This window comes from Oreochromis aureus, linkage group 19 (assembly GCF_013358895.1).
Source record: "Oreochromis aureus strain Israel breed Guangdong linkage group 19, ZZ_aureus, whole genome shotgun sequence".
In the NCBI taxonomy this organism is placed as follows: Eukaryota; Metazoa; Chordata; class Actinopteri; order Cichliformes; family Cichlidae; genus Oreochromis; species Oreochromis aureus.
Genome location: NC_052960.1, coordinates 2,132,374 through 2,159,267, shown reverse-complemented (window position 1 = coordinate 2,159,267; position 26,894 = coordinate 2,132,374). Strand labels below are relative to the sequence as shown.

The 26,894-nt window shown below is 47.5% G+C and overlaps 1 protein-coding gene across 6 annotated transcripts in view; it reads left to right on the top strand.

Annotated features, from left to right (window-relative positions):
- The window catches only part of LOC116310428 (AT-rich interactive domain-containing protein 1B-like), a 157,861-nt gene that overhangs the window by 120,153 nt on the left and 10,814 nt on the right, over positions 1–26,894 (top strand). For 5 of the 6 annotated variants that reach the window (XM_039603463.1, XM_039603461.1, XM_039603459.1 and 2 more), the window contains 9 exons: positions 121–207; positions 4,124–4,297; positions 12,061–12,382; positions 13,314–13,454; positions 19,002–19,126; positions 20,585–20,688; positions 22,604–22,798; positions 23,352–23,567; positions 24,622–24,844. In XM_039603463.1, the coding sequence (XP_039459397.1) occupies positions 121–207; positions 4,124–4,297; positions 12,061–12,382; positions 13,314–13,454; positions 19,002–19,126; positions 20,585–20,688; positions 22,604–22,798; positions 23,352–23,567; positions 24,622–24,844 (1,587 nt within the window). The remainder of the gene's footprint in view (positions 1–120; positions 208–4,123; positions 4,298–12,060; positions 12,383–13,313; positions 13,455–19,001; positions 19,127–20,584; positions 20,689–22,603; positions 22,799–23,351; positions 23,568–24,621; positions 24,845–26,894) is intronic. The other variant, XM_039603464.1, reaches the window with a different exon arrangement.

Sequence of the window (26,894 nt, the reverse complement as noted above, 5' to 3'; positions counted from 1 at the left end):
TCCTTCATTTTTGTGCAAAAAGTGGAATTTACACCACACTAAACATTTTCTTTGAATGTGAAAGCTTTTCTTAAAACAACAAGGTCACAGCAGGTAATGATGTCACATCCATGTCTGCAGGTTCAGCCATGGCCCCGCAGAGCTCTGGAAACGGACCTGATGGAGGTCACCCGCCAATCACACGCTCACCTATGGCTCAGGAGAGAGGTATGTCTGTGTGTGTTAGCCCCGTGAGTCAGCCTACCAGGGCACAGCTGCCCCAGGCTTACGTTAAAGGACTGGAATCGCTGTTTTAGCCAATGGCGAGTTTAAGGAACCCTGATGAGATGTTTTACAGAAACATTTAGTGGCCAGCACACATGCTCTGTACAGAAATATAGATTACATTACAGAAAATCCACATTGTGCATCAGGCTCAGATGAAGAGCTTGTATACTTACAAAGCAGACGATGAAATAGAAATAATTTCTGTCTTTACATGAAACAGCAGCGAGCGGTGCAGGAGGATTAGAGGCCGTAACAATCAGAAGACAAAAACGATATCTTAGTGCACCACAGACGAAACCAGCGAGTGTAATGAAAGATTTTCTTAGGAAATATGAAGACTTGGAGTTTAAGATGTTAGCAAAGAGATGTAAACAAGTCATTTGACGCAGCTACAAAGAAAGACAAAAGACAGAGAAAGGACTGTGGGAATTTCCCACTCGCCACAGTAGTGAGTGCTCCGGGTTTCTCTCTAAGAAGATCATTCCTTCTGCAGTGATTCATGGTTCTGTTCTAGGACACCTCCTCGCTCTTCCATGGGCATAACTGAGAAGCTGTAGGCAGGTAGAGCAGCAGGAAGACCTCCAGCCCAGACCCGAGCATGCATCAGTGACAACAAGCATCACACTGCATGACACTAAGGTGGTTTGCAAAGCAGCTTGCAGACACTGAGCACAGGAGGCTGGCTCAAGCATATTAAATACAGCTATAACGTTCTATGATAGGCGACAAGCATAGGATGGTATCAGCTAAGACAAATGTGAACACGGCCAATCGTCATCTGTCTCCTGAATCCAAACTGGGAGGGGCCTGAAAGTTGAAGGCTCCGCCTCCCATTCTACTTTTAGGCTGCGTCGACACTAATCCGTCTAAAAACGCTCCGCGACCACACTAGCGTTTCCAGCCGTTTCTGAACAGTTGTTCATCCACACTGAAAGACTGAAACGCTACAGTCCTGTGCTGCGCATGCGTGAAACGTAAGACGATTCGACCTGCCTCATTTCTGTCGGCTGCTTATTGACTTTCCGGCTCTTTGAAACGTGGCGGCAAAATGTGGAGGAAAAGCACCAAGTTTTTTAAATGGAGTAACAATGAGGTGGAGTTGTTGCTGCGAGTAACAAAAGTACAAAGTTACAAAAGCGAGTGAGAATTAAAGAATTTGAAGAAAAGCTATCTGGAGCACGTACAGACTGACATTAATCTTTAACAGGGCTGCAGAAAAAACAACTGCAGTATAATGCCCTCCGCTATCTTAGTTTAATTGGTCACATGACTGCATCATATGACTAAAATGCGTCATTGTTTCCGAAAGCCTGCAGTTACGCTGTCCACACTGTGACGCGAAAACGGCGTTTTCAAATGTATCCGCTTTGGAGGCGTTTCTAAAACGCCGTCTCAGTGTGGACGGGAGGCCAAAACGGAGAGAAGGTGTGTTTTCAAACGAAAACGTTACTGTGGCCTTAAATACTGTAGAAACAACACTGAGCCTGCAGTGTGAGAGTGAAGAGCTCTAATAAGGCGATACGAAACTCTGTGGATTTAACAGAGAGCCAATGAAGAGAAGATAAAGTGGGAGAAAACCTTTGTTCCTCTTTCTAGTCCCTGCTGGTTTATCAGGTTTTTAATAGTATATGCAAATAAAACAAAAAGCATTTTTAAACTAAAGAATTTATGTTTAAAATATTCTGCACTTCATGTAGTTTACACGCACGCAGCATCATGTTTTAACTTCATTGTTATGGTAAAATTGCGGTTGTGTAAAAATGTCACAGTAAACATTCAGATAAGTCTTTCATTCAGACCCGAGTGTGCGCTCTTTTGATGGAGCCACTTCAGCTTTGGCCCCGACTCGCTACCAAAGGCTCGTAACACGAACGCTCACCCGCAAGCCACATGTGTTGGCCAAACTGCAAAATTGTTTCCAGCAATTATGGCCACTTCTCAACTATTACTAAAAACAGCAAAATTGCTCATGTGAAAAAAAAATCTGCATCCACACAACACTGAAAAAAGCCTGAAAGAGTGGGATGCAACCTTAATGGAATTACTGCGATGCTCCCTCTCTATCACCCACCAAAGAGCAGTTAACATCACAGAGAGACAGAGGGAGTGGATAGATGAAGACGGAGAGAGAGGGAGCGGCACTGTAAAAGGTTATTTCCCAACATGATGAAATCAAATCGGAGATTTAGTGCTGCTCTCTAATGCCTGTAAACCTCGCGCTCTCCCCAGCCCAGTCCAGGAAAACACGGCGAGGTTAACAGGGTTGGCTGTTGTTTTTGCTGTTTTCCTAGCTAGGATTAAACCTCCCACCGCCCCCCCTCGTCCTCCTCTACACGCACGCCCCACTTTGCTCAAGTGGCTGCCTCCCTAAGAGCCTCTCTCCACTCTTCATTTCCATAAATCCGCTGAATGTCCCTTTTTTTCCCCGCTTTCTCTCGCGTGCTCCGCCGCTCGCCTGTTGTTGTCCGGCTGAGAGCTTCATTCACTTTGCCCGAAAGAGAGAAAGGTTTGTGTGCGTGATGTGTGTTTGTGTGTGAGTGTGGAGAGCGAACGAAGCAGAGAGACAGAAAAATCCTTGAATGTGTTATTTGCTTTTAGCACTGTCTGCACAATGTTCCTCTCCCCATCCATTTTCCAGGCAATTTAAAGTGCGGTATTACACACTGTATTTTTTCTCCTGCTCTCCCAGAATCCCCTTACCCTAATGGAAGCAAAACATTACAATAATGTCCTCGCTCCTTAAACCCAGCACTCGCAGCCTAAGCACTTTCAGGCCCCGATCGCTCTTTCCCTCTGTTACACTGTCTTTCCTCCCACACACACTTTCTCTCTCGCTGCCTCTCTTTCTGTCTTGGCCTTCATCTCTTCGCTGCACACACACACACACACACTTTTATTGCTCTCTTTCTCCGTTATCTCCCCCACACACACCGAGAAACACAAACACATGCGTGTGTGCGCACACAGCCATCATGCAGTGAAACTTTCATCTCCCTCCCCTCTCCTCACATTTTCTCATGCTCTCTTAGCAGAAACAAGGAATTATACAAGTGTCAACTTGCACTTTTCCAACTCTATCGTTTTTCCCTAAACCCCAAACTCGCTAAAGAGTCGGCCCGCGCGCCCATTCAGCAAAGCGGATCGCTATCAGAGTTTACAGTCGAGCGGGCCCGATCCATTTACGCCCTAATCTGCAATCCCCTACCGCACGCGCTCGTTTCCACACCCACGCAACCTCTCTTTTCCCTGAATGGCCGCCCGACGACCTTTCCGCATTCGCGGTGGATCGGGAGACCTTTCTGTGGGTTTAAAAACCAGCGGCGCAGCTTGAAAGAGCGAAGCCCAGGCGAGGAGCTCTCCAAATGTCAATTTGAATGGTGCGGGCGAGTTTGGGCCTGAGAGGCTCTGACACATCTATTGACAAAATGGTTTAGAAAACCATAGTAGCCGCGGTCAAATCGGCGGCTATTCTGTGAAGAGTCGAGCAAACGGTTGGCTTTTTCCAACCCGCTCTTTTCTGTCTGCGCACAGACTCGGCTGCGTGCGTCTTTCAGAACATGCATACACTCGACCCTGTGCTTCTGCCCGTGCTGAAATTCTCTCAGCGAGCGAGCCTGTGTCAGCCTGCCGCTTTCTTTATGCGGCGTCTAACACCTGGACCGCGTGTATTACTGCACAAAGTGTATCTGCGAGTAACAGGAGCCAGCGCTGAGGTAAAAGATTAGGGTCGTTATCAGAACACGGCTCTTTTTACACGAGGAAACTGAATAAATATCCCGCTTTGTTGACTTACACAACCGCTTCAGACAAATCCTCCGCTGGTTCTGCTGCTTTCATGCATGTTTTTGTGTTTCAGGGTTCAACATGCAGAGGAACCAGGCTGCCTCTCAGTTTGCGTCTCCACAGACCGGACCTCCCATGTCCCCCCACCCATCGCCAGGGGGCCCCCTCTACTCTGGAGTGGGTCCGTACTCCCAGAGTGGCCCCGCGGGCCCTTATGGACCGCACGCACCTCAGTATGGACACCAAGGTCGGTGCCTGTTAAAACGTCATCGTCAAACATTTAAATGAAAAGAAGATCTTCGAATATTTGTTTGTCCGTTATTATTACAGGAAACATTATTAAATATATGTGTGTAGAGATGGTGATGTGATGACGAGAGCTGTCACAAAACGTTTGTAAGGATCTCATACAGTTTTGTCACAAGGTGAGAAATGGTCAAACAGGATGTAGGACGTCAGCTGTAGTGTAAAAACCCTTGAAATCATAATTGTTTAATGTTTTCTAAAACTGAGGATTTCGCGTTACTCTGAGCTCCTAATTTGCTGAAGAGCTGATTCACGAGTCTATATTTAGCACGTGTCATTTTACCAGAAAGTCTGTTAAAACTCGAGCGAGCACGAACGCCTCAAACGTGAGAGTCGAACTTTCAGGCGATAGTTTAAAAAAGCAGAGAAAACTGCGACCGCTGTCAGGCTTCGTGCTGAATTATAATCACCAGAACCATTAACAGGCCCCACGCTGACTTTAACTGACATCACATTTGTGCAGCAGCCTCTGCTTCCTGACTGGTCCGCTGGGAGGACCAGTCCAGCCTATCATCCATTCAGAGGGGTTACGGAGGAGTTTGGCCCCAGATTGGAGAGTCACATTTGTCATTTTTGATTACCGCTGGCCTCGCGCTCACCGTCACACCGGGCTTGACTTCGGTGTCACTGGTGTCAAAGACAGTTTGCTAATGAGGAATACAAAAAGAGTCATTTTGAAAGACGTTTCCATTCACTGTTTCCTACAGTCTACGACACACACACAGCTGATACAGTCCTCTATCATCCTGTGTGGCAGGTCTCATCGTGGGCATTCAAAGCCAGCGTGACTCAGAATATTCATGAGACACTTGAACCCTGGACACACCTCTTGGCCCTCCTCATGATAAGATTATGAGCTCCAGACTGACGAGGCGGCTGACACGTCACGAGCTTCATCCGCTGAATCATGATCTGGAGAAATATCGGCCTCAAACAAAAACGAGTCATTTTTTAAAAGAATTGAACATAATGAATCTGTTTTAGCAAGAAATGCTTCATTTCTTTCAAATACATACAGTCCAGTGTCGTGTCTGCAGTAGGTTATCAAGCCTCACGTGATCCTTTAGCCTCAACTGTCCAGGAATCGCTTCCTTCCTACTGATGGGGACCGATGTGTGTTCTGATGAGACACCTCCTGTGCAAAAAATGAACCAGTTCATTCATGTTTACTGGAGATCTTAATTTAGAACGAGCAGGAATGAGTCACAAAAACCAGAGCAAGAAGCTTTTTGGACCAAAATGCACAGCATGCAAACATGAGACAAAATGCATAAAGAATACGTAAATGTTGGTGTCTGGGTGGCTCGGTTGGTAGCGCTGGTTCTTTCTCCTCTGAGTTCATCTTGGAGTTTCTCTGCAGCATGACATGGATCTTGCTTTTAACCTCATTTTTTATATATAGATGTTTTTAATAAGCAGATTAAAACCAGCAGGCAACCAGTCGCAGATGGACTCAGCCTGGGTGCAGCATGTTGGCAATCTGTCTGAGAGTCACTGGAGTCGGTCTCAGTTGGACCACGATTGTTGCCTCCTACCAGGTGACCTGTGCAATCAATTTGCAACCTGCAGGCAACCAGTAGGTGACGGCAACTACTGTCATCTAATTCAAAAAACTTGCAATCACCAGTTTTTTCCTAGTCAAGCAAAGGTCTGGGACTTACTTTTACTTTTTTCTCTTTTTGTGCTGTGGATGTACATATGTCAGATGGCCCCGCCCCTCCCTGAGCCTGGTTCTGCCGGAGGTTTCTTCCTGTTAAAAGGGAGTTTTTCCTTCCCACTGTCGCCAAAGTGCTTGCTCATAGGGGGTCATATGATTGTTGGGTTTTTCTCCGTGTGTATTTTTGTAGGGTCTGCAGTTGTTCCTGATATTACTCATTTGGAGTCATTCGATGTTAACTTTAGTGTATGATTTTAATGTGTCTGTTTAAAAAGTCAAAGCTTCTCTGAGGTCACATAAATGTGCAGTGATCAGTGCAGGGAAAATGCATCTATCTCTTCATGAGTATTTATTGCTTCTTTGGCGTCTGAGCAGTAATCAGATGGTCCAGCACGTCCTCTCAGCCTGTCTGAGGAGCCTTGTGGAGGGCCAGTTGCACTGACCATCAGTCTAAGCTTTTTCAGATTTTTCTCAGGAGAAAAGAAACTTGGATAAAATCACGAGTCTCAGATTCCAGGAAAACTGGAAAAAAAAAAGTTTGGATCGCTTTGTGTAATTAAACGTTCTGCGCTCGCTTGTTTCTCCAACATGAAACTCCCAGCCAGCCGGCAAACGTCGACATCTGCTGTTGTAGTTCGTTTTCTGCCTTTGGCGCCACACCAGACCAAACATTATGGTATTTTTTTGGTAAATGTGTGTTTTAATGTGTCACCTTGATAAATGCGCCCATCCGCGCGTGTGTTTTTCCAAATTTGCGGCGTCTCCCTCGCATTTGTTAATCTTGATTAATAGCCCTAATGCGTTTGGTATTTGGTCCTCCTTCTCCACCCACTCTTATCTCCTAATGTGACTTTGGCTGCGCTGACAGCCCAGTAAGCAGAGAGGAGAAAGAGAAATGAAGTAAGTAGAGAGCGATGGCGAGGCGGTCTAGCCTGCGAGAAGCTCTGGAGGCAGATGAGCGTGAAATCTCACTTGGACGTCAGGAGAGATGTTCCATCAAAATCAGAAGGAGCAGCTCAGACCTGCACATGTGTATGTGCTTCATGTTCGCGTGCAGATATAACAGACGTGCAGGTATCCTGGGTGCCAAATATGGCACCTGTGTTTTCTTTATGCAAACTTGCTGAAGAGCCAAAGCCAACACCCTTAATTCACCCTTGGCCTGTAATTCTTCAGCTTCCCCCTAATTTACTCCTTTTGTGGCCGTCTGTGGTTATTTTTACAGGTAAACAGCCGAGTTCAGATTGCCACTTACGTGCACTTTCACATCATAATGTTTCGTCTAAGGCAGGGGTGGGCAATTCCAGGCCCCGAGGGCCGGTGTCCCTGCAGGTTTTAGATCTCACCTTGGGTCAACACACCTGAATCACATGATTAGTTCGTTACCAGGCCTCTGGAGAACATCAGGACATGTTGAGGAGATAATTTAGCCATTTAAATCAGCTGTGTTGGTTCAAGGACACGTAAAACCTGCAGGGACACCGGCCCTCGGTGCCCACCCCTGGTCTAAGGCTTTATATTGACTCCAGGACATAGCCAGGCCCCGGTCCTTAGCAGAGTGAACAGGCCAGACAGCTGCTGGTCATTGTTCTTAATGACAGCTCCATCTGCTTCCCTTCCCTCTCCCGAGCGAACTAGCAAATTAGCCAACACAGAAACTAGCTCCAAGTTCCTGAACTCTGCTCTGCTGTTTCTCTTGGCCTGTCTGTGCTGGGAGAGGTTGTGTTTCTGTGTGTAATGGGTAACAGCATTTTGTCTTTTAGCCATTTCTCACACACACACACTAAAGCAGTTTGTAGCTCAGCAAAATACATAAAACAGTCTGGTGTCTGTAACTTTAAAGGCTACACGACTGCTTTTTTTTTATCAGCGGGTAAACGACTGTAGCTGAACTTGTGTAATCAGCTACATAAGCTCCATCCTGTACACAGTTAATGTGATACATGAGTCTGCTGGAGGACACGGCCTCTCTGCAAATAATACTTACATATTTTTTTGCTTTTTGAAGCGATCTTTGATCAGATAACACTAACCAGAGGTTTGCTGTTTGTGACTGTGTGTTAGAGCTGTTGCAGCGAGGCGGTCCAAACATTTAAGCTGCTCCGTGTTTATCGTGGTGCTTTGAAAGGCCTTATATCCCGAGTTTACCTGATCTCAGCTGATATCAGGCTCTCCTCGAGACTCAAATGTCCTCAGCAGCTGTTTCCAAGACCTGCACTTGGACACGGTGCAGAGCAGCATGTTGAGAACAGCGCACACACACACACATGGGGGAGGAGGATATTATGCTATTACAGGAAAAAGATTCAGAGACTGTCTCAGCTCTGCTTTCTCTCCCACCCATCGCATAGTTCCCTCCACCACAGACCCCCCTCCGGGGGTTAAGCACTCCACTGGTAATGACCGTGCTTCAGACAGGACTTTTAAGCCTTGGTGCCTTGCCGGAGCCACAGAGTAATTCAGCCAAAAAAAAAAAAGAAGAAGAAGAAAGAAAAAGCCATGACTCAAGCCAATGCCTAAGGGAGCGAGTGGATGTTTTTGGAGGAAATTGACAGTGTGTGGAGCTCAGCAGCCCCAAGGCGCACCCCAGCCCGGCTCAGGCTCAGAAACCCTGCCGGGGAAGGTGCTGAGGTGGCTGGTAGAAGATGTGGGGGCCTCGGGCAAGAGGGGATGCTGCAAAAACACAATATATATCCATCCCACCCAGCTGTACATGAACGCTGCAGTGTAATAGCGAGAAGCAAGGAAAGAATCTGTTTTTCCTGCGTCTGTATTGACCCGTCTGATGTCAAACATTTGAAGTGCTAAAGCTGATTAAACAGCTTTAAAAAGACTTAGTTATTTTATTAAGTAAAGCAGTTTCATAACGATTCGAGGAGGAAACAGAGACATCCTTGCTTCCTAAAATATGATTACCGGCTTGATTATACTTGACACACTCCCCAACTAAGCCCACCTCTCCCAGCTCACTCCCACCACATTCACAGAAAGGAAAAGAGGAAAAATGCTATTGAATTTTTTTATTTGTGTTCAGCCACATGTGCACAGCCTGCCCACGCTCCCGTCCTTGGCAGCTCAAGCATGTAGCCATGTAATCTGCGTTCCACTCCTCACTGATGGAGTTCACAGGTCCAGAGGGTGCACCGGTGCACCATCACACCTCGCTCCGCTGCAGACGGCAGAGCTCCCGCCTCGGCCGTTAGCGTCGGCGGGTCCGGCCTGCTGAGGAAGCAGTCGACGGTAATCTGCTCGGTCACGCTCCAGCTCTCCCGCGGGACTGCGGGGATTAAACCCGGCGCAGGATATAGCGTCCAACAAATGCGTGACCGTGCCGGGAATATCCATGTAATTGTGAACGAAGCACCACGAGCGCTCCTTCTCCTTCTCCTCCCCTCTATCGCGCTATAAATACCACCAAGACTCCCCAAAGGCACAAGTGCTGAGAAGCAGGCGAGAAACCAAGACTGAGCTACAAGGACACGAGAAGGTGCAAATAAGAAATGGCATCCTCCTTGTCCTCCTTTCCTCTTGTCCTTCCTTGGTTAGTTTCCAGAGCAGCAGGAGTAACATTCAGAGAAGGCAGAGTCACTTCTGTTGATGCATTTTAATGCTAACATCGTATGCATGTGCATAATGAAAGCTAACACTGGACATCTTAAACCTGGTTTCTCGTGCATAAAACCAAAATCATGGCTAAGAAAAGATGCACATTTTTATATGAATTTCCTGACAGGAAGTGCTTTTTTTCTGGAAGCATTTGGAAGTTAACACTAAGTTGTACTTTTTTACCCCTGAAGCGTTTTAAATATATCAGCACAGGGAGTCATTATTGCTTCTTTTTTTTCTAAATTGGACAAAATTTTACCTCAGCAATAATCCATCTTCCCGTTTTAATGTAATCTTACAGCACTTCCAAAGTCATTGAAAGCCCGAATGGCTCTTATGAAAACACCTACTGTAGGATTTTGAGGTTGAGCTCTCAGTCATTTTAAAAAGTGGGTTAGCGTGCTATCTGTCCTTGAAGAAGCATTCTGGCTCGGCACCAATCCTTCAGGAAGTGAATCATTCTTGTCAGGACAGAGCAAGGCTCTCATAGGAAAGCTTTACATTAACCCCATCCCGCAGTTACTCTGTCTTTCTGCTGTCAGCCGAGGCGACTGAGCCCACATCACTTTGAATGGTAGTACATCAAAACTGATAAGTTCCCTCAGTGCGGCGTGCCGACTTAATGACACAGTTTTTCAAAACAGATTTAGCTTAGCACCTCACCAAAAAGAAAAAATAGTAAGAAAGTGAGTGAACACGCTGAGATGGAAAATTCCAGACGCTTCCTCGCTTTTGGGACTTCAGAGAGAAGAATTCAGTGTCCAGATGCTATAAACGAACCCCTGGAATAGATGGCGGCCCATGACGTGGGTCCCAACAGCCATCCAGAGAGGGCTGAGAGAGGCTGCTGACTGGGGCCTTGTTCGTCCAGCTGAGCCGAGAGCAGTCGGGCTGCAGGGCACCGCTCCCAGGATCTTCCACAGCGTCTCCGCCAGTCGCTCATTATGAGTGGAAGAAACGTGGAAATGCGTGTTTCAGTGCTCGCAAGGTCTCCAAAGTATTACACATGCATTCACACAATCAGGCAGATGCGCACACACACACACACACACACACAGAGCGCACCATACATATCCTCCTGTGTTCGTTAGCAGGCATCCTTTCTTCCTGAACGCTTCCCTATTATAGCCCCAAAACCCTTGACAGGTGTCAGCTGTACTCAGCTCACCGACTCACCAGAGCCTCCCCACAAATAATCCGCTTTTTCTTTTCCCATCTCCCACAGTAGATTTCATCACAATTTCTGGACAAATTCAAGCGGAGTTGCTGACTTTTATGGGAAAGACTTTTATTTTGATTCAGTATAAATCCTATCTCGGGGGTTGGCGGGTAGGAGCCTTTCCCCCTCCCTCGCCGTCTGTCTGTCTTCCTCTCTTTCCGCCCCCTCGCGCTCCCTCCGTCTCTGTTGGACAAGCGGTCTTATGTCGTGTGGAAAGTGTCTTCGCCGAAGCAGCTCGAGGACACCGTGAAGCCATTACCATATTCAGTATCGCTCTTCCGCCCCCCCCGTGTGGAACATTGTCGTCTAACTTTCCCTCGTTTGAGCGCACAGAAAAGCCTTCAGGTTTTAAAGAGACTTGATCCCCTTTTCCAGACATATTCTCAGGGGATTACGCAGCGAGGCCCAACTAAAGCACCCTTAATCAAATCAAAATAAATAGCCCCCTTCACAATGGAAGATGCCACTTTTCTATTTTGCGGGGGATTTGTCCCCTGTGGAAAAATCTCAGTGCCCAAATAGGGAATACGCTGTTATGTGCGCTGCGTGCCGTGGGTGTGGACGGCTCTCACATGTATAGGTGCCTGCTGCTGTGTCTGGTGCATGCGCGTGTTGTCTTTGAGCTGTTATTGAGGCTGGAGTCGAGCGAGGCTTTTAAAGCCAAAATGGAGGGGTTTAAGTGTGCCTTAGGAAAGCTCCTGGCATCGTGGCTGCGTGGCACTCCAGGGCAGCAAGAAAGCATTTACTGCAGATTAGAGCTCCTCTCAAGTGTTTCACAAAGTCAGCCTTAAGCTCGCCAATTGTTCCCAGGGCCACACAGCTCACCGGCCACACCTCAGAGTGGGTCTCCTCGCATCCGTGCAGGCTTGCGGAGGCCGTGAATCACGGTGTAATCCTGCTCTTTACGCTCCGCGGCTGTCGCGGCATTATTTTCTTGATGGATGAAATTGCTGTATGTGTCACTGTGGTAGGTATATGAGCACCAGCTGACAAGCACACTCCATTTGTCTCAAATGAGGTGATTCATAAGACCCATCTGCAGCTCCAGTTTGTCACTGAAGCTATTTTGTGCCGTTCTCATAACCAAATCGTGGAATTTAAGAGGACTCTGAAACGACAGCGAGCCATGTTTTATGTTTCAGCGACACCGTCTGTGTAGCTTCTGATTTTCTGTGATCTTAATGAGCTTTTGTTGGCTGATTCACATGTCGTCTTCTTCCAGGCAACTACGCACGGCCCTCCAACTACAGCGGGACAGCCAGCACCGGCTACAGTGGCCCCGGCCCCGGCGTAACCAACAGCCTGGGCATGAACGCTACCAGCCCCATGCACGGCCAGGGGCCCGGCCAGCCCGTGCCCGGAGGACGCGGCCCAGGCCCAGGCAGCCAGAACAGGGTGTACCCGGCCATGGGTCCCACTTCTCCCAGCGTACCCCAGCCAGCTGGGCCCGGGATGGGTCCCCCTTCTTTGGGTAGCTCTAACCGCAAGACCCAGGAGGCGGCAGCGGCTGCCGTGCCGGGATCTGCCAACTCAGTGCACAACAGGTAAGAGCGCGGCAAGGGCTCCGGCTGCAAACTCAGCACATTAGTTGTGCATATGCTGCATGTGTGTTAATGAATGTGCATGTGAGCTAACGTATCCCAGCTGTAGCTGTAAGTGGTCTTGATGGTGAAAAATTTTAGTGTGAATTGTGCCGTATGCTCACTGTACGCTAAAATTCTGTGCCGTCGAGCTTCTCTGCCGTGCGTTACCGTCTAACGAGAGACATCGATCTGCCGGGTCGTCTGTGTGCTGAAAAGCACCGCAGAGGCTTTCTGAGCCAAACACTTTCTTTTTCTCTGAGACTCTTTTCAGACGTGCAGGCAAGAGTTGTTCTCAGGGGTTCCACTCTTCTATGAGCCACTTGTGCAACTGTCCCTATTTTCACACATCTCATAAAGTACCTGACATTTTGATATCTGGCTCGGTGCACCGAGTGCCATTTTCTTGCAAAAAGAGATATATTGGCACGAGAGCAGGCAGCGCGGTCTCGACGCAGCACCGTCGAAACATAAAAGAAGAAAAATGCAAACCGCAGGTTTGACTGTAAAAACACCAGAGACCGCAGTGACACCGAGCACCTTAACGCAAATGCACAGCTCTTTGAAGCTCTAACAGCGTGTGAGTTCAGGGGTATTATTTTCCGTCAGGGCGGGAGCTCTGACTGTACGAGCGCTCGCAGTGTTGGAGGCAGAGGGGTTGTTGTGGGATTGTGTGGGCAGTAAACTTTCGCTGAACCCTGCCGGGGGAACTTGTGAAAACATCGCTGTCTTGTGAGAGGAAGGATGGCTTTCTGCATTCGCGCCATTCTGGGTGCGCTTTTCCTAACAAATGCATCATGGGAGCAGCCTCGGCGGCGCTCAGATTAGCGTTTGCCAGCGTTCATCCGTATCCGCTGAAACATGTGGCTTTCTCTTTTCTGTCGGCGGTCTGCAGGATGCCTCTGTACACGAGGCCCCCAGCCCAGACGCAGCCCACCTCCACCCGCTGGCCCACACCCCACCATTCCTCCACCTGTCCACTGCCTTCACCCCCTCCCCGACCTCATCCTCCATGCATCCATTCGCATCAACATAGGTAGGTCCACGTCCATCACCACGCTTGTGTGTGTGCGTGCCCTCAAATCAGTTTGTGTGTGCATGTCGGTGTGTCATGTGACCGAGCCGTGCTAAAACAATCATGGTGGCATTTCTCGTCGCTGCATCTGACAGCAAAACAAGAGGAGTCATCATCATTACCATTGTAATTGCTATCATCACCTTCATCATCATCATCACTGTAGTCATCAGTATCACAGGCTTCTCTTAGTCACTCTAATGGCAACAACAAGTGAGCGCCCCTAGTATCACACACACACACACACACACACACACACACACACACACTCGCAGCAATGCAAATGCTAGCCAAGCCATTAAGAGATGGTTGAGTTGTCAATAAGAAGTGGCATGACATGATCCCCACTGCTGGGACCAATCAGACGGCCTGTCAGTCTCCCCTCAGACAGCAGCGAGGTGTCGCTGGCTGTGGCGGGGCTCTCTCGCTCTCTCTCTCTCTCAGCGTGTTTACAAATCTGCCTGTAAAGTATGTTCACGTCTTCGTCTGTGTCTCGACCTATTTTGATTTATTGTCAGCTGTGCAAGTATCCCCGGGCTCCTTTGTTTGCCGTTTCATCTCCATCTCCGGCATTAAGCTGTTGTTAATGTGTGTTTTTCCTGCTTTCGCCGCACTGCAAAGATCACATTGGAAGCAAAGAGTCCGGTGCAGTGACAGCCGTCTCCTTTTGATTCCGCTCTTTGAAATGTGTGCCGGCTCGCCAGTCGTTAGCGTTTATTTAAACCGCAGCATCAGTTCCACGGCGCTGGAGAAAATAATCGAGCAGACGCCGGATGCTTAGAACAACAAAAGACTTTTATGAACTAGTGTTAAAAAAGAGAAATGTGCCAACAAATGAGACTATTGGTTTCCAAAGCAGATCGGTGTTCACAAATGTGAATAATCTGCCGCCTTCTTTATTTAGAATACCGAGTTGTTCGGATGAAAACGTAAATGAGTCTCCTCTGCTGGCAGAAGTGTGTTTTTGACTTATTTCAGACTCAAATGTGCCAGAATGTTTTGTCGTGATGGACATTTTTGCAGAGCGCCTGCCGCCTGTCTCACCTTCACTGTTGTTCTCGTCTGCTGTCGATCATTCCGATCCTTTCATCCCTCTTCGTCTGCTCCTCTTCCCTCTCCTCCCACCTGTTTCGCTCTTTTTTACCAACTGTATCGCCCTCTTTGTCTCCGTGCAGCTCTGTTATCCTACCCAGACTGTTTTATCTCGCTCAGTCTTTCTTCCTCCCAATTTGCTTTTTCTTCTCCGCTGTCTCCAGCACAGCCTTGTTATGTTTTTCTTCCTCAGATCCCACTTTAGAACATCTGAGGGAGATCAGGAGAAAATTGGCCTCCGAAAAACCTGCAGTTAAAGGCTCCAGCACCCTGTTTGTGCTCCAGATCTCAGTGCAGCATTGTGAAACATTGTCAAACCCGGTTCTTCTCTGTCTGAGAAACAAGTTGTTAGTCGTACCGCGTGTCTAGTTTTGTTCTTTGATGCATTAACCGGGACTGCCACAGTCACCCGCTTCCAACCTTCCAAATCAGGGGCTAGTCGAGCAGTGAGATCATTGACTGGTCTCTGCTTCCTTTCCTCTTTTCCTTTAACACATGCCTTCACTACATCTCCACTAATAATGCTCCACATTTCTGCCTCTCATGCCTCATCTTCGTCCTCTGCTGGCTCTCACACTCTGGCTTCATTACACCGACCGACAGAATTTTGAAGAGAGGAAGGCCGCGTGCAGCTGCAGGTCTGAGCTGAGATCAAATCTTTGCAAAGTGTGCAATAGGGAGCGTTTTTCCCCCCGAGCCTTCCACGAATAAGAAACAAATGTTCCACTTTTGTGGGTCTGAGTCAGAGTCGAGGGATGTTCCTGTTGAACCTCATGATAAAGTTTGGTGACGTGCCTATTTATAGCACCATGCAGTTCAGTGGGTCTCATGGAAAACACTGAGGTGAAAAGTTTGCCTTCAAATAAGGCGAGTGAGGTCGGAGCATGTTTGGAAAAATGCACCAGTACACCTTTTTTTGGGGGGGGGGGAGATTGATGTTAGGGATTTTTCGTTTTTGGAAAAGAGGCAAACACAAAGTATTAAAAGGTATAAGCTTTTCTTGGCAGCAGCTTCTGAGGACAGAATTGGGTTTTCAAATGACTTTCCAACGCTGCCGGCGACACTCTACAAAAAGTTCCCGGAGCTATAGGAACGGCGAACTGTCGGAAAAATAAGCACTTAGCAGAAGAAGAGCAAAGCTCGGGAAAAAAAAAACGAGCCGTAAATAAAAAGGAAATTGAAGGGAGAAAAATGTTGGAAGAGGGAAGAAGAGAAGAGAGGAGAGTGCTCCCAGGCAAATCCTCGCCAAATAATTCATTTCTGACCTCCTTAGTAAGTAAATTTGCTAAATAAATAAGAGCAGCGCTTGAATGTCAAGAACGGGGGATGCTGCCTGTGGCGCTTTGTCGCTCGCAGTCTTGGCAGCGCTGCGGAGCGCTCTGCTTTCATTAGATGGGTAAAATAAATGGCTTCTCCTCCATCCATCCATCCTGAGCCGTTTGATGTTTGGGAAGGAGGGGCGGGAGAGGGAAGAGTAGCTTTTTTTTCTGGATTTAATATGTTAAAAGCTGTCCTTTTATTTTTGTTGGGGGTTTATTCTGGTTTACCCTGCGAGTGTGTGTGTGTGTGTGTGTGTGTGTGTGTGTGTGTGTGTGTGTGTGTGTGTGTGTGTGTGTGTGGAGTTGAGTCAGGAGTTTGGAGGAGCAATGAGCCCAAGCTGCCCTGAGAACAGATTGGGTCCATATATAATTCATAGCCTCCAGCCGATCCACTCCATCCTTCCATCCAGCAGCCTCTCTCCGGCTCTCTTTCTCTCGCCTCCTTCTGCACAGACACTTAAACACGCAGCGAGCTCAGGGATCAATGGAGAGGGCCGCTCAGCCGTCACACGGTCCTGCAGTCCGGCCGCCGCCGCCGCTGTCTCGTCCGGTTAGCCGAGCCGAGAGGCGTCAGCGTGGCCTGTCACTGCGAATGAAAGACAAAGGCGCCGCCACTTCCAGAGAGACACCGTCAGCTGGTTGGCTGGCACCTCGTAACCATGGCATCCCCTTGGCAACGGCACCCACCCGAACACAAGGACACGCTCAAACACACTTCGGCACACACACTCACCCATGGTGTGAAAGTGGCCTTCTCCGATGCCCTTCACACATGTGGACTGAATAGACGAGAGCTCATGTGTGTGCGTGTGTGTGTGTGTGTGTGTGTGTGTGTGTGTGTGTGTGTGTGTGTGTGTGCGTGTGCACGTGTGTGTGTGTGCGTGTGCACGTGTGTGTGTGTGTGTAATAAACGGGGGGTTAGTGAAGGACAGTGATGGTAGAGCATGTAGACAGAAAAACAATAGGATTGTTGCCGCTCTTAAAGTGACAGGAGTCATTTTTTAAAATCTGGAGACCCAAACAAAAGCTTCAGTGAAAAATCTGCATTTTCATGCGTGTTCCTTTTAGCACGAGAGCGCTCCAACTTAGCCAGCACTCGTCGAGTGAACTCATACTTTCCCTTCACTGTTTCACTACTTTTTTCCTCAGGCCACTCCTCGACAACAAACTGCGAGTGCAGTGGACTGATGGTGCTAGGATGGATGTTTCCGTGTGTGCGTTCCCTCAGCTTAGTCTCATGGAACAGCGATTACCTCCAGCTCTGGGGCCCTGAGCTGAAAATACGCCCCCCATCGGTCCACCGGGGACCCACACACACACGCGCACACACACACACACACACACACACACACACACTCGGGCTTCTTCTTCCCTAATTTCCTTCTGCCTCCTTTCTTCTCTCCTTCCTCTCCATCCCTCCTTTCTTCCCCCTCTCGCTCTCTCTGCGGCAACAGGATGCTTTTTTTTTTTACCCGGCACAAAGGTGCCCAAGAGCAAGATGAATGCGCCGTGCTTGCCCCCACCCCCCAACCCCCGATGGCGGCACATGCATATATTAAGTGTGATTAAACGCTGTGCGGTGCCTCCATCAAGTGCTTTCTAATGGGCTTTTTTATGACATGAATTAGTCATAATGGGAGAGCGCCACAGTCGAAAACCACCAACCACTGTTGTTGTTGTTGTTGTTGTTGATTTGGATTTTTCACCGTTCACACGAGATGGCTTAAGTTCTGGTGAGGGCGTTTTTACAGTATGCGGATAAATGAGGTTCGGAGGCTTTTGGCGCGTTTAAACTCATTTCTCATCGCCTGCTCTGCTTTGTAGGAGTTTGCATGCAGAATACATTTTTGCTTGCTTGAGAAGGTGCAGCGATCAAAAGGTACATTTATTTCTGTGTCTTGACTCACGCGGAGCTTTTTAGGGAACACGTAGGCAGCGAACGAAGGAGTCTATACCCCCGCCGCCGCCCCACCCCATTATAGGGAAATGGGGCCAGATAAGCGTGGATTTGGTGTGCTTGTTTCTTTGCCACGGAGCTCCCCTGTGCACCTCAGCCCCCATAGAGGGATTACATATGTATCATCAGCCGTGCTCTATGACTAATTACATCTGTGAGATGAGATTATGGGGAGGTTTACCAAGCCAATCCCTCCTCTCAGGCAATGTGTATCGGTTCCAACACGAGGTATTACATTATGTGTCTGTGTGGAAGGGAGAAAGATGCCAGTTAAGGGGGACTGAGTGACAGAAATCCACACAAACATTTTTCTTTCTTTACGTTTTGCGGCCTTTTACGTGTGGCTTCCTTCCTTCCTTTCCTCCTCTGCTCACCTCTCTTCCTCCCGTGACTCTTTCTCCCGTGTTTGAGGCCTCTGCCTCTCCTCACCTCACGTCCCTTTTCTCTCTCTTCATGCGGTTGTCCAGGAGATAATCTCGAGTCAGCAGGAGATAGAGCAAATTGTTCCAAACACGGTGTTCCCTTTCAGCCTCTGTGTCACCGGCCTGGCATGCAATGATAGACGCCGCCTTCAATCAAACGCACATGGATGGCTAGTGTTCAGCAGGTTGCAGATAAGCCCCTCTGATGTCACTCGCGACACCATGTGATGAGCGCCCGAGAGAGACGGGGGAGGCTGAGCGGCATTGATTTTTGCTGTCACTATGGCAACAAATAACATGATCCTCTCCAAAAGCACACCTTAATTAGTTAAATTATGACTTGTGGGATGGAGAGGAAGGAAGAGAGGGAGGTAGGGAGGGAGGGAGGGCTGTGGAGGAGACGGAGGATAGGAGAGTTTTTCCTTTTCTGATGTTCGGTGCTCATCTTCAATCTTTTGGAAGAGCTGTGTGTTTGATCAGGGATCTGTTGCGCTCTTTGCTTTTTATCGCGACTCTCAGATATACATGCAGCTCAGTTTTCACTGCAACAATAAAGCAGCGCAGCAGTGACAGGCTGCCAAATATCATCCCTGTATGATTATGTGACTTCTGTTCCTCTGCAGCTTTCACTGTTACTCGCTTATTTCTCCACATCATGAATCCAGCTGGAGTCATCCCGACTAAATCTCCCAATGTCTTTTTTTTCTTTTTATCGTAGGCAGAGCAACTACCAAGGCCCCGGCATGAGCCAAGCCAGCGCTGTCCCCTACAGTCAGCCAGCGGGCAGCAACGCCGCAGCCACAGGCAACGCACAAGGTCCGGGCTACAACATGCCTCCTTCAGGTATTTCATTAATGCCAGCGTGCTGTAGAGGAAAAAGCTCATAAGCAAAGGCCAACAAACATTGCCATCCCCTGCAGGACATTCTCTTCACCGTCTTCTTTAGGACAGAACACAGCTGCAGTTTTGAATCTTTGCATTATTTGCATGCAGTTGTGTTTCTGCAGCATGAAACTTTGAAATCCCCACGTCTCACGTAACGTGTCCCAGGCTTCTGTGCTTTGCTGTTGTGGCCCAAAACATCTAAAATGAGCCTTTTGTATCCACACAAGCCTGTGTGCCCCCCCTACAGGCCGCCTTAACACATATCCAAGAGTTGGGGTCGCTCCTTGTTCCCTCCCAGCGAGCTTTACTTTAGCTCGCCCTGTCAGAGCTTAAATAAATTTGATACTTAGATGAAGTTACAGCTGATCTAATCTGGTTTGTCTTGAATCTGCAGAAAACATGTTGATACAATAGAGTCGAACCTTTATGACAGCATCGATGTGATGTTTCTATCAGCGTACCCACTCAGAGACACCGTGTAGGTCATTGACAGTCAAAGACTAAAGAGTTTCATTATGACGCTCTGAAGAGTTGGAGAGCGTAACGTGGTGCATCGGTTTTTCTTTCCCGCCCGGCTGCATTGCTGCTAAACACACATCGGAGAGTTTCCAAAATGAAGCCATACATCAGAATGCATGACATTTGTAAAACTTGAGCCAGACTAGAGCACCAAGGTTCCTGAAAACTCATCTGGTTTGCCCCTGGGTGCGTAAAAAGCCTTCGGTTTGCCCACCGCGGCACAGCGTACACCGGAGGAAATACAGAGGGGAGCCTTGCACCCAAGGACCTCTCCTTTCTGCTAATAAGAAATATGCAGCTCGCACTTTGAAAAGTAGTCTTAAGGATCTCAACTCTTCTTCACTTATAAACCTAATGAAGGCACACAAACGCCTTAGAAATCAGAACCACGTCTTGTCAGCCAACATCTCGTCAACGCTAACCTTTACATTCTCTCCGCGCTTTGAATATGTGAGAACATGAATGACTTCTTCCAAGTTGACACCGGCTTGCTTTTAGTGGATTCTTATCTTATTCTCTTATACGTTTCTTTGGCCGTCTTCCATTTAGGATGAATGGGCGAACAGGCTTTAGGGAGGCCTTGAGAGCACAAAAGGATAGAAGCTCAGCAGCAGAAAGACATTAAAGCATTTTCCATTGTCTGACTGTGCCTGTGACATTATACAGACCATTGTGCAGCAGCTTTCAGTCCACACAGTGAAGGCACCATTCATTTAAGGAGTTAAAGCCAATTGATTATAGCAGAATACACAAACATGCGTAAAATCTCTCTTTACTCTTTATTCTGCTCGGTCGTGGAATAGCTTTAAAAAAATGTGCTAATTCAGAGCATCTTTTATTTTTGTGAGAAGTTTGGTGCAACTGCTTTGAGTCAACGTTTGCTCTTTGCTGTTGAAGGATCCATGGGAATGTCAGGAGACGGGATAATGAGCCCAGATGCCAAACCGAAAATGGACGTGAAAGATGACAGCGGCCCCGCCAACGAGCCCCACAAACCAAAGGTAACTCCTTGACCGTCCTCCCCGCTCTCCCACTTCCTCTCCCCTCTCTTTCAATCCTTTTGTAAATGTTCTTTTTAATCTTTCTCCGCTAACGAAGCAGACCAGTCCCGATCAGCGTATGCTGCCTCAGCGCAGAGGCCGTCTCGCTGTTGTTTTCTCACCATATTTAATGATTTGTTTAACATTTACCATTCCTAATGTTTTCCTGGCTTTGTTTTTGCCCCCAGCACTCTCTCCTTGCTGATGTTTTGGCAGCCCAGGCTGCACAGAGAGAGGGGGCTTGGCATCTGCAGCACACACATGTACATACACGCAAGCAAACGCAGCGCCGACACACACAGCATGCACGCAAAGACGGAAAACACACACTCTAACTAGCCTTCTCCATCTGTGTCACACACACACTTTCACACAAATGCCCCAACACACACACTGCTGACTTCTCATTTTGCCCTACAATAGCAGCTCGGCTCAGCAACAACAGAACTCTGCTCTTTGCTCTTTTCTTCCCCCTCCTCTTGTTTTTGCTTAACAACGTTCCTCCTAGTCACGCGCACGCGCACGCACACTCGCCTCCATCACATCCACTACACATCTTTTCCCTCAAAAATCCCTGTCTTTTCTTTTGCTGATTATGGTAGTAGGGTCTTCTGAATTATTTAAGGCAGTCAGAGCAGCCAGAAAGACCCCCAGTGCTCCCGAAAGAGATGATCTGTCTGCCAAGAGAGGGAAAACGAGGGAGAGAGAAAGATAAGGTTTTGCTGACATGAGCATTCTGCACACAGTCCAGAAGCACTTGTCAAGCTGTTGTTCCCTCTTTTACACACTCTCCCCATCACACGCACACACACACACACACACACGTTTAAACTGGGGAGACTAAATGCGTGTTAAATTCATTATAGAGTCTTTTACATACAGACGTCTTATACATGCATGAAGCCTTGCTGTCCTTGCACAGATTTATTGTTTCAGTAAAGCAGCTGAGGTCCAGCTTGGGTGTGTGAGATGAGGTTTTGCAGACCGGCCCGTCTAAACTGTTTGATTGCAGCACGCCTCTCAGAATGAGAAGAATTTCTTTCAGCTCGTTTTTGTGAAATATTTCTGTTTCTGTGGTCCTGCCGTGACCTCATTCCTCTTTTTGGAATTCCAGAGGAACTATTCTTGGAAATTCCAATGATATTTTTCATTAAAAACAACCAATCCCTAATGCAGTTGGAAGCTCAGGGTGTCTTTAAACAGCGTGCTCGGTGCTGTCACAGACTAGCGCTGATATTTCGTTATTCTTCAGGATCAGTTTGGCCGATGTGGCTTCAGGATATGAAACAAACTCGGGGTGATGCAGACTCGTTGCATCTGTGGCATCCTGTTACAGCACCACACTCTGATTCATCCAGTGAGATCGACCTGTTCTTTCACACATGTTTGTAAAGGCTGAATGGCTCGGTGCTTGATTGATGTCTGCAAACAGCTGAATTCAAAGATGGAGAGGTCTGACCCAATGCTTTTGTCCGAGTAGCGTATCTCATAAAGTCAGGAAAACACTCAAAATCAAATTCTCTGATGTTTTAAAGGTCTTCCCTTTAATCAGTGCACCTCTAGCTGTTGTACTAATGAGCTCTCTCTCCTATTTCATAAATATCCTGGAGTATTTTTTATATCCACAGTCCAGAAACCCGGCGGCTATCATCTGACATGGCCTCTGAGGCCTCTGTTCTGTGTGCGAGTCAGTGTGTACAGTCCACTTAGGAATGAGGATTAGTTATAATACAAAGCTAAGCATCGACAGGTGATAGCTGATGGTTTTGAATTGCCTTCTTTTGTTGCCTTCCACAGTGACTGTTATCCTGCATTCAGCCAGTCAGATGTTTCTGTGCAGCGCTGAACAGCGATCCCACTGCTCTCTCTTTTACAGCTCCCGGACGTTTACGTCAACAATAACAGCGGCGGCGGCTCCCAGCAGTGCGTTTCCCAGCCACCCACTCCGGGCGGCGCCCTACCTGTGCCCTCCCCCCTCTCACCCAGCCCCGCCAGCCTCTCCTCCTACCACGGAGATGACAGTGACAGCATCAGCAGCCCCCCCTGGCCTCTCAAGACTCCCTCCAGCCCCGTAAGAACCAGACTCCATCCTGCATGGATGCATTTATGCACTAAAAGCACAAAAAAACGTATTTCCGTGTAGTCACTGGAAACCTGCTTGTTAGAGCACGGACATCCTCCTGAAGCAGGATTAAAGTTTGGTGCGATTAACTCCACCGGTTTGAACTTGAATGCTCTGTGCAGGAACTTTGTAAAGGCTCCGGCTGCACACGCTAAACCAAATGCTTTAGAGAAGTATTTATTTTTCCTTGGTCATTCAACCTGCAGCCGACTCAGAATGTGTAAATAAGGAATGAATTTTTAATGATCCCCGTGGGAAGAGTGGCTTACTGTGGAAAAGAATAATATCCTGCAGAACAGAGCATGTACATCACATATATAACATACACTGACTCTGAGTTTCCTAATTAGCACGTCTTTATTAAAATTATGCATCTGCATGAGAAGGCAGAAAAACAACCTGACTTAGTACTTTTATACATTTTGCATTAAAATAAAATGTCACATATTCAGATTCAGAGTTTAATCAGGCACTTTTCTCCTCTGCTTATGTGCATCCCTAGAAAGCCAACCCTAACGCCTCTCCGTTCAGCGGCGAGCGAATCACGCGGCTGTACGAGCTCGGTGGAGAGCCGGAGAGACGAGGCTGGGTGGAGCGTTACCTGAACTTCATGGAGGAGCGGGGCACACCTGTTAGTCAGCTTCCCACTGTGGGCAAGAAGCCGCTGGACCTGTGGAAGCTCTACATGGCTGTTCGGGAAATAGGAGGCCTCGCCATGGTAATGCGCAGGCAGGGTTAGACACAGACTTGAATGTGGAGGAGCTCGTATTCTCACACAGCCAAATCATTTCGCTCCGCTCACTCTTTGGCTGTTTAGTATTCTTCATAAATCTCCACGGCATATGGCGAGCTTGTAAATGTTGAGAAATGTTCTCAGGAGAATGAGATACATCAAATTAACCTCAGAGAAAGCTGCCTACGTCCTGAAACGCAGCTCCAAGCATGTCATTCCTCATGTGATAAAAATGTGAAATTAATATACCGGCAAGGTCAGGTTGGGCAGAAAGACGGAAAACAGGAAGCGAAAGTATACGGACACCTGACGGATACTCGTGTTACACGGCGGCCGGCATTTTCTGCTCTTTGATGGACCCGAGAGGCAGATTCTCTGCAGATGTTCCTCACCACAAAATTAGCAACAGGAACATAAAATGTAACATGTTTTTTTCTGTAAGTGCAAATCTGTAGTTGTTTTACACCTAAAACCTGTCAGACAGTCTTCAGATGTGTTCCTGTCAGCTACAATCAGCTTCTCATAGTTTTAGCAGGTTCACCACTTTAGTTAACCAGTGATATTTTTGCCCTTTTGACCTTAACACATCCATTTGAACCACCTTTGCATTCCTCTCTGTTTCTACTGCTTACGTTCAGTTTGCCTGTTTCATTCTCAGCTAAAATCAGGTCCTTCTGCTTCTTTCTGATTAGTTGAATCTTTCTACACACCGTGAAAAACAGGCTGTGGATTAAAAGTGTGTGGTCAGGTCAGCCTCACATACTCTTCTCTTGTTTAACACAGCGCATTTTTTGCTTTTACATTAAAACCTACAACATGAAAATTATCTGCAAGTGACCTGCGACTCCTGCAAACACGGAGCGCTGAGCCGCGGGGTTGATTATTCTGATTAGATTAGCAGGATGTGATCTCCCGTACTGCAGGCGAAATTATAAGTGTGCAGCTGATACTACCAGGATGGCGGGCGAGAAATTATCTCAGTTGTTACGATGTGTGCCAATCACTTTGCTTCCTAACATCGTGTTGTTCTTTGACTCAGGTAAACAAGAACAAGAAGTGGCGTGAGCTGTCCAGCACCCTGAACGTGGGTACATCCAGCAGCACCGCCAGCTCGCTCAAGAAGCAGTACATCCAGTATCTGTTTGCCTACGAGTGCAAGATGGAGAGGGGAGAAGACCCGCCAGCGGACAACAGCAGCAGTAGCAGCAGCATGGCTGGAGGGGACAACAGGAAGCAGGTCAAGATCCAGCCGCCTTCACCTGGTAAGTCCTGATAACAGACTGCCTCAGCCTCTCTCTGCACCCTCCCATCTGTCAGCAGCTACCTGACTCAAACCTTCCTCTGTAGCAGTGCTGAAGAACCGTTAAGTGGCAGAAATCTGAAGTATACATTTAGAAGATTGGATGCTTTTATAAGTCTAAGAATCTGACTCCTTAACGACCCTCCGATAGCACATCCAGACAGCCGATATTAGATTACAGTTAGGATTACGTTTAAAATTAGAAATAGCGCTCAATATTACGCCCTGATTACACGTACACAACTGGAACCCCGCAGAGATGAGTGAACATTAACACTGCTTTGGTGAGATGAGTCTTGGTTTAATAGAGGTGAGCGAGATATGATCACCACTTGTGCCTCCACGCGGAGCCTCGCCTTTATTTGATTACCCTGCGTCGGAAGGTTAAGTAATATTGTTTTGGTGCACTAGCACAACACAAAAGGTTGCTTTTTGTTTTTGCGAATTACCTGTCGGAGCCATGTGCCTCTGCGCACAATTACAACGGGAGGACGAGGACGGGAGAGAGAAGGAGTCACGTCTCTAATTTGCAGCGGAGATGAGAAAAGTGACCCTTGCTTTTAAATAGAACACTGGAGCACTTCACCCGCCTGAGACGCCGCAGATTGCTTTTCCTGGTGGGCGGAAAAGAGTACCAGCCATCATTTGCATACACACACACACACGCATGCATGCATGCATGCACGTGCGAGGAGTTCACGTAAAAGTTTTACAATTCATAATTCATCGCCTTCTCATCTATTCGAGGGGATTTAAACACCTCAGTTTTTACACAATCTCATTTTGCCAGCTGAGTCTGTAATGTAAAACACGAAGAGGTCAACGCTCGTGACGTTTAGGCTGGCTTTTGGGTATGCAGCGCTCGACTGTGAACTGCTCACGCTACGACACTCCTGCACCGCCATCAGAGTGGCTGGAGAGCAGCATCTGCAGCTAGCACTGCGATTCTGAAGACCAAGAGACGTGTCTGTGCAGGGCTGTGCAGCAGAGTGCCCACAGTGCACTCAGACTACAGTAAAGCATGTGTTTCTAATTTGGGCGAGTTTCACTTTTACGATCGTGTCGTTGAGTCTGATTCTGTCGTTGCGTTTTTTTCTTTCCTCAGTGTTTCCCTGTTTTCCTTCGCCTCTCTCTTTATATCCTTGTTCATCCGTGTTCCTCCTGAATCATCTCCTTCATGCTTAGGATTTGATTTTTATGTTTCATTTTCAGTATTGGTCGTTTGCTCATTTCCTGTTTTACTTTGATAGTCAGTTTTCTTTTGTTCCTGCTTTGTTTTTTTACTTTGACCTAATGTGTTATGAACCAGCTCATAAGCAACAACATAAAACAAAGAGTGATGCCAGAGTTTATGGATACATTGTTTCTAAATATCAAGATGAAAACAGCAGCCAGCAGAGCAAACTGAGCCAACCACAGATGACCTTTAACCCAAACCTGTCAGGTGTAGGTAACGCCCAAAGACTGTTGCACTCCAGCTGGCAGCAGAGAGGCAGAACACATCCAGGACTCAGGACCTCTCATACACTCATACCCCTAAAACTGCAGTGATCAGAGGACCGTGAGATCCACACCCAGGGTAACTACCAAATGCAAAAAAAAACAGACAAGCAAAACGAGCACAGCCACACACTGCAGAGAGTTTGTGAACACCTGACGTCAGCCATTGTTCATCCTCGAAGAAACACCCAGAAAAGAGCCCGGACGAGCCCCCAATTTATGTTAGGACCCAGCTCATATCTGTGTATTTAATGAACAACTTTTTAATTTTTGGAAAGAAAAAAAATGAAAGTAATTTTTTTAGCATTTAATTCCTTTTTTTATCTGTTTTATTTCATTACATGTGGCAGTGGGCAAGCTTGCCCTCAGATTAGCTTTATCTTTAAAAAACAGAGTGATCTGCTGTAAACACTAACTTTGCAGCTCGTCTTTGCCCTGCAGGGCTCACTTTGGTTATTTTATGATTAAATATCCACTCAGTGATGCACTCAAGGCGTTTTTCATTTTTCCCT